The 7500-nt window shown below is 47.9% G+C and overlaps 1 protein-coding gene across 1 annotated transcript in view; it reads left to right on the top strand.

Moving 5' to 3' along the window:
- The window catches only part of LOC130109963 (disks large homolog 1-like), a 202741-nt gene that overhangs the window by 121999 nt on the left and 73242 nt on the right, over positions 1-7500 (top strand). The window contains 2 exon segments of the mRNA XM_056276928.1: positions 548-601; positions 6668-6718. Of these exon segments, the coding sequence (XP_056132903.1) occupies positions 548-601; positions 6668-6718 (105 nt within the window).

Genomic DNA, 7500 nt, shown 5'->3' with positions numbered 1-7500 from the left:
TGAAGTATAGTACTTTTACTGACCTCCAGCATCAGGACGGTGCAGTATGTCATGTGGTGCTTGTAGTCGCTCCGTGGTGGTAATCTGTAGCAGATGTGCTCAACATGCTGTACCAAAACATGAGAAGAGTAAGTCATTATCACAATCCTTTTTGGTTGTGCGTCTGCTTGTGCATATTATTTGCACATGCGTATGTGATTATGTTCATTACCTACTGCATGGTTGCACCTGCATGTGTAATATTAGCATTTTTACATGGATGTGTTCTACCAGGGAGATGTGTGTGTGTGTGTGTGAAATAATGTGTTGTTAATTTTGTTTGTTTTTGCCATCCTGTATTTGGCTGTTTATCTGTGTGTTTTTGCAGCATCCCTCTAGAAAGACTGCTCGAGCCTATCTGCTGTGTCACCAAGAGTCCGAAATGCGTCTTTGTTTTTGATTTCAACCTCCCCGACAGAAGCAACATACGGAAGGAGAGAGAAGAGCTAAAGCTCATCAATGTCTATAGAAGATAATAATCAGTGATTGTGTCTCTCTTCCTCTGTAGGCCAACCCCCCTCCAGTAGTGGTCAACACTGACAGCATCGACACACCCCCATATGTAAGTATGTCGCCCTTTGAAATATGCGTTTCATTATAGTAAATTCTCATCTGTAGTTCAGGTGTATACCTCTGCCCCGTTCAGATGTGTCCCTTAATGCCACCGCAGGGGGAATAAAGGTTGTTCCCAACTGACAAGTGCAAAAGTGCACTCCAGTGTCGAACAAAGGACACACAAAATAAGTGGCGAGGCTGCCACCTTAAAAATCTTATGGAGGCTGCCTCAAAAAGGTAAACATCAGGCGTCCGGTTGGCGTGATGGTCTATTCCGTTGCCTACCAACACGGGGATCACCGGTTCGAATCCCCGTGTTACCTCCGGCTTGGTCGGGCGTCCCTGCAGACACAACTGGCCGTGTCTACGGGTGGGAAGCTGGATGTGGGTATGTGTCCTGGTTGCTGCACTAGCGCCTCCTCGGGTCAGTTGGGGCACCTGTTCGGGGGGAGGGGGGACTGGGGGGAATAGCTTGATCCTCCCATGCGCTACACCCCCCTGGTGAAACTCCGCACTGTCAGGTGAAAAGAAGCTGCTGGTGACTCCACATGTATCGGAGGAGGCATGTGGTAGTCTGCAGCACCTCCCCGGATCGGCAGAGGGGGTGGAGCAGTGACCAGGACGGCTCGGAAGAGTGGGTAGTTAGCTGGATACAGTCGGGGAGTAAAAGGGGGAACCCACCCCCCACCCAAAAAAAGGTAAACATCCATGTTACCTGTGTGAAATTGGGTATGGGATGAAGATGTTTTGTGTGCATTTTCCCTGTAGTGTAAATACTCAGAGGAACAGCAATAACTTCTGCTCTGAAAATACCCATTAGTCTGGGCTTGGAATCGGCAGGCGCCTTCTGATTCGATATTACAATGATGTTTTAGTGCAGATACGATAGATATTGCATTTTTTCAAATATCACAGTATTATGAATTTTGCAATTAGATATCATAATTTTTTTAAAAGCTCCATTACCGTAGTATGGAATGGTATGCAATAATCCAAAGAAAACACACAACGAAATGCGTTTAATTTAAAATCTGTTAGAAAAGCTTCCCGAAGTAACCATTCAAAGTACCACTGATGTAGATGTAATTACGTCAAATCCCCTCACAGTGGCTGTTAATTGTACAACATTGTCATTAAGAGGAAATGCTGTGATATTAAAATCACCAGTTTAATGTCTCAATTTTGCACTGAATTGATACCCTCCCCCCCATGCCCAGTACTTATTATCAATACGTTGTTGTTGTTCTCTTTCTAATTGTTAATTACTACAATAACATTAGGTCACTTTGACCTGATATCACAGTCGTGCTACTGGCTTTCTTGGTTTCGGGCTGAGAGCCTGGTTCAGCCTTCTGAAGCTGCCGAGCTTTTTTACTGATTATGAGCTGCCAGAGGGACTCAGCGAACCTAACTGTTAGATAAGTTTATTATGTAATTACTGACGAATCTCGGTTCCACACCCTGGAAAACCGCACAGGGAAATGGGAGTTATTCTCTGTGACAGATTTTAGTGAAACAAGATTAGTGGCTATCATTATCTGCTACCGGGTAAAACGCCCAGAAATTCCCAGCAAAGACATGTTTATGTTGTCCACTTCTGTCTTGAAATGGCTGGTCACTGAAAACCGTAGGCAGTCGATGCAGAAGAGATGATGTGTGATGTTGAGTGTAGCTGGTTGCCAGGCAAAAAAAAAAAAAAAATCTTGTACAATTCATCATCATCACTCCTATCAGTTTATTTGTTAATGAGATCAATAATAACTTATCTTATTAACCTGTTAGTCTTATCAGGTCATTAGTTAACTAAATAATCTCATTACTCCAGTGTCAAGAAGGGCAGTTGTCTTATTTTCTTCAGATAATACCCTACCGACAGTGAAGTATGTGATCTGATGGAGGGTTGAAACTAATGACAGTGCCATTAGAGTGTCCGTCTTTACGATAATTCACTTTATAAAGTCTCCATAAAGCAAAGTAAATTCAGTACGAGTGGCCCCGAGGGAAATACAGCCTCCGACCTCATACGTGTGAACGCCACTCTGGTCATCATACTGGGGGTCACTGGGATGGTTTTGCATAGAAAATATTCCCCCAGTTCATCCAGAATAAGTAAGGGGACCCATTTCTACCATTTATTTTTTTTTGCACAATCGTCCTGAACCACTCGCTAAAGTATATTTTATTCAGTTTTTATTTATATGCTTGGTACTTAATCGCACATGTGCATAGTAGCCAATGTTAGCTTGTCCCTGTTATTTGAATGGGCAGGAACACAAAATCTAAACTAATCTGACTGCATAGAGACACAGATTACAGCCAATGGGATTACATGGACCATTGGGATGTTGCTCTAGTGCTCTGCGTGTGTGTGTGTCTCTCTCTCTCTCTCTCTCTCTCTCTCTCTCTCTCTCTCTCTCTCTCTCTCTCTCTCTCTACAATAGCTATAGCATGGGGGTGGTGCAATGAACGGACAGGAGACACTCATCCCTCAACATAAGCCCAGTGGAAAACAAAACATATAATACTCTATTCGCGTCAGATTTAATGCACGGTACGGTGTGTTGGGTCAGCGGTCTAGATGTTCTCATCATGTTTCGTATTGCAGCCAATCCTGGCTGAGCAAAATGATTGGCTGTGAAGCACTGCAGTCGGGATGTGGTGAAACATGACGTCACGGGCACGTCGGTGTTCATAATGTTCCTAATCCTCCTCATTCATGCGCCATTCATATGTTTTCAGCAGCCTGGATTCACAAATTACAAGTCAGATTTGAACAATACTGGGAATTCTTCACAACTGGGAAGGTTTTATAATCGAGATTTTTCTGCTGCACCGCAGCGGAGCCCTCCCGGTCGACTCAAACACATCTGAAAACTGCCATGTTTGCTGGTGACTTCCCAGAGTTCATTTATTGTAAAAGTATGAAAGTGATAAGGAGCAACCGCCCATCGGCCATCTAAGAGCTGGTGCCTCACAGCACCATAACGAGTCAACGCTGGGCCCCAACGCAAGATGGCGACCGGGGGCCCCCGGCCCCCCATCACAATCAGACGTAACATAACGTCGTGTCAGTAGCGAGTGGCTGAAGTGAAAGCACACAGCTTTAAAATGACCAGCAACAGCAGAATTGCCGCCTAGATGGAACGAATACCAGGGGAGCTGACCGCCGCGCTGCAGAGGAGCAGTCAACAGATAGTGATAGACTAGCCTGCTTAACAAAGTCTGGCATCAAAGCACCAAAAGAGAGGAAAACACAATCAGTGACGGGGCACCTGCACATTGACAACACTATTCATGTCTGCTCATAGGCTTTATAAACACAAAACGTGTGTAGGTTGATTATTAGGCAAATCATAACTTCTACTTAAATCGTAGGCGCACTTTTCGGGCTTTTCGCCGCGTGACGTTGTCTATTCTACTGTGTAGTACACAGTAGTATGCATGTCCATGATCACATGCAGGGACACGCTGCACATTTGTGAACATACGTCCCATATACCGTAGGCTCAGTGCTTGAGTCAAGACCTTCGATACGATAGTGGCAAGATAAAGAGGGGTCCGTGTGTGTGGGCCCTAAACTGTCGCGGGCCCCAATGCTGCTGCATTACCAGCATATATGGTAGCTTCGACGCTGGTGGCGGCGCAAACTCACGTTTGCGACGGACTCACACAGTACTGGTGTGGGAAGATGGCGGAACAAACTCACATTTGCGGCGGCCTCACCCAGTACTGATGTGGGAAGATGGCGGAACAAACTCACATTTGTGGCGGCCTCACACAGTACTGATGTGGGAAGATGGCGGCCCAAACTCACATTTGCGGCGGCCTCACCCAGTACTGGTGTGGGAAGATGGCGGCCCAAACTCACATTTGCGGCGGCCTCACCCAGTACTGGTGTGGGAAGATGGCGGCACGGACTCACATTTGTGGCGGCCTCACACAGTACTGATGTGGGAAGATGGCGGCACAAACTCACATTTGCGGCGGCCTCACCCAGTACTGGTGTGGGAAGATGGCGGCCCAAACTCACATTTGCGGCGGCCTCACCCAGTACTGGTGTGGGAAGATGGCGGCACAAACTCACATTTGTGGCGGCCTCACCCAGTACTGATGTGGGAAGATGGCGGCACAAACTCACATTTGCGGCAGCCTCACCCAGTACTGGTGTGGGAAGATGGCGGCACAAACTCACATTTGCGGCGGCCTCACCCAGTACTGGTGTGGGAAGATGGCGGCACAAACTCACATTTGCGGCAGCCTCACCCAGTACTGGTGTGGGAAGATGGCGGCACAAACTCAGATTTGCGGCGGCCTCACCCAGTACTGGTGTGGGAAGATGGCGGCACAAACTCAGATTTGCGGCGGCCTCACCCAGTACTGGTGTGGGAAGATGGCGGCACAAACTCAGATTTGCGGCGGTCTCACCCAGTACTGGTGTGGGAAGATGGCGGCACAAACTCACATTTGCGGCGGCCTCACCCAGTACTGATGTGGGAAGATGGCGGCACAGACTCACATTTGCGGCGGTCTCACCCAGTACTGATGTGGGAAGATGGCGGCACAAACTCACGTTTGCGACGGCCTCACCCAGTACTGGTGTGGGAAGATTGAGGCACAAACTCACATTTGCGGCGGTCTCACCCTCACCCAGTACTGGTGTGGGAAGATGGCGGCACAAACTCACGTTTGCGGCGGCCTCACCCAGTACTGGTGTGGGAAGATGGCGGCACGAACTCACGTTTGCGACGGCCTCACCCAGTACTGGTGTGGGAAGATGCCGGCATGAACTCACGTTTGCGACGGCCTCACCCAATACTGGTGTGGGAAGATGGCGGCATGAACTTACGTTTGCGGCGGCCTCACCCAGTACCGTCCATGCAGTGTCTTTGTCCACGTCTGCATCTAAGTTGTCTTCCTTTGATGGCTGGGAGAGCTGGCGCTGGATTGGCCGGGAGAGCTTGGTCTGCTGGGTCCGGTGGGCACAGGGACCACGGCCCTGCCCGGAGCTGCACCCGAAGAGGAAGCACCGAGGGCGGTCTGACAGGATGTGGAAGCGGGGCAGGCTAAGCTAACTGCTAACCCATGCAAACCGGCAGTTCCGACAGCCACCCTGGCTGGCGTTCGCTCTCCTGGACAGTGACTTTTTTTTTGGATATGTGTTTTTGTAGTTTTTGTATAGTTTGGATGCGTCTTTTTGTGTTTGTGTGGCACCGCTGTGGGCTGGGGGAAATTATATTTATGACAAATACATATTCCTGAGTCCTGAGTCCTGGTGCCTCACACAGACAAGACAGAGAGGCTGCATGGAGGCACACAGTTAGTGCTAACAGCAGTTTTTATTGAAGTTTAGTTTTTGCACCTATGAAATAGTGTTACTATTACTCATGCCCTCCAGACCCTTTCCTTCATCTAATGTACTTTAATGTTGTGTTCTCAACTTCTTACACACCCTCAGTGTGCTTTACGGTTCAGTGTCCTAGTGTTTATTAACCCTGCGAGCATCTTCAACGCGGCAAAGTCTGTGTTAAGGTGGGCGGCTGAGACAAACAAGCGTTTAGGTTTGGTGTTTTTAGCTTCTCGCTGTATTATCGTGTCTCGTTTTTGCAGCTGAGGCCGAGGAACAGGGAGGGATGTGGCTTTTCAGTGTTTATTTCTTGCGAGTAATTTGACATTGAAATATCTGCTGTTGACGGAGACGTGATCATTTCCACATGGAAATGTTGAACATATTCCAAGCAAACTTTGTCAACGTGTCCGTTTCAAGGGAGCGTAAGCATTTTTTTTGTGCGATTTAGGAAGGTTTTATCTTTTTTGTCCTTCCCTTCTGGGTTTTTTTTGGTCTCCGTTCTTCAAAATGTGCATTCTAAAGCTCAGTGGACACTTAGCAATAGCATCTTATTTGCCTTTTCAACTGTTTCTTAACGGTTGAGTTTCAGGTTTTTAATTTGTCTTTCTTTACATCTCACTTTATTGCTCATTCAATCTCTCTTCTCTCTCCCTTTCTATTTCAATGTACATCTCTGAATCTCTGTCTCTGTCTGTCTCTCTGTCCATCTGTCTCTGTCTCTGATAGGTCAATGGCACAGAAGCAGACTATGAGTACGAGGAGATCACCCTGGAGCGGGTAAGGCCACATCTGCTCTCAAGACCTGTCCATAAATGACCAGTCTGTAGACATTAACCTACACGCGTGCACATTTTGTGGGCGGCACGGTGGTGCAGTGGTTAGGGCAGTCGCCTCACCGCAAGAAGGTCCTGGGTTCGAGCCCCGGGGTAGTCCAACCTTGGGGGTCGTCCTCTGTGTGGAGTTTGCATGTTCTCCCCGTGTCTGCGTGGGTTTCCTCCAGGTGCTCCGGTTTCCTCCCACAGTCCAAAGACATGTAGGTCAGGTGAATTGGCCGTACTACATCGTTTGGATAATGGATGGATGGATGGATGGATGGATAATGGATGGATGGATGCACATTTTGTCCCCCAGGAAGTAGGAGGAGGTTATTCTTCCTCCTCCACAACCCTGGAACCGTGTGCAGTTGTCAGCTCTGTAGTCCTGTCCTTTGCAGATCAGATCAGTGGAAAGAGAAAGGATTGGATATATTATATGTGGTATTGTTGGGCGCTCTTGTTTAATGTGATGGGCAGACGAGATGAAACTGGGGAAGCCTCCTTCTGAGGGACAGTGACAGGGAGACATGGTCAGACATCTGAACCGCTGGTAAACATTTGATTGCTATTATAAATGTGCAGGTCTTCAGCACTTGATATGTTAAAGTGATTGTTAGACAGGATGATGTAGTCTTCCAGGTGGTGCTGGGTGGACTTCTACATGCGTAGCACAGTTAGCTCGGGACATCAGGCGTCGCAGTGCTCGCTTCTCTTTCGTCTACTTCCACATCTCTGTCGCTTCAC

This window comes from Lampris incognitus, chromosome 3, assembly GCF_029633865.1.
Source record: "Lampris incognitus isolate fLamInc1 chromosome 3, fLamInc1.hap2, whole genome shotgun sequence".
Lineage (NCBI taxonomy): Eukaryota > Metazoa > Chordata > Actinopteri > Lampriformes > Lampridae > Lampris > Lampris incognitus.
This window is presented reverse-complemented; position numbering and strand designations above follow the sequence as displayed.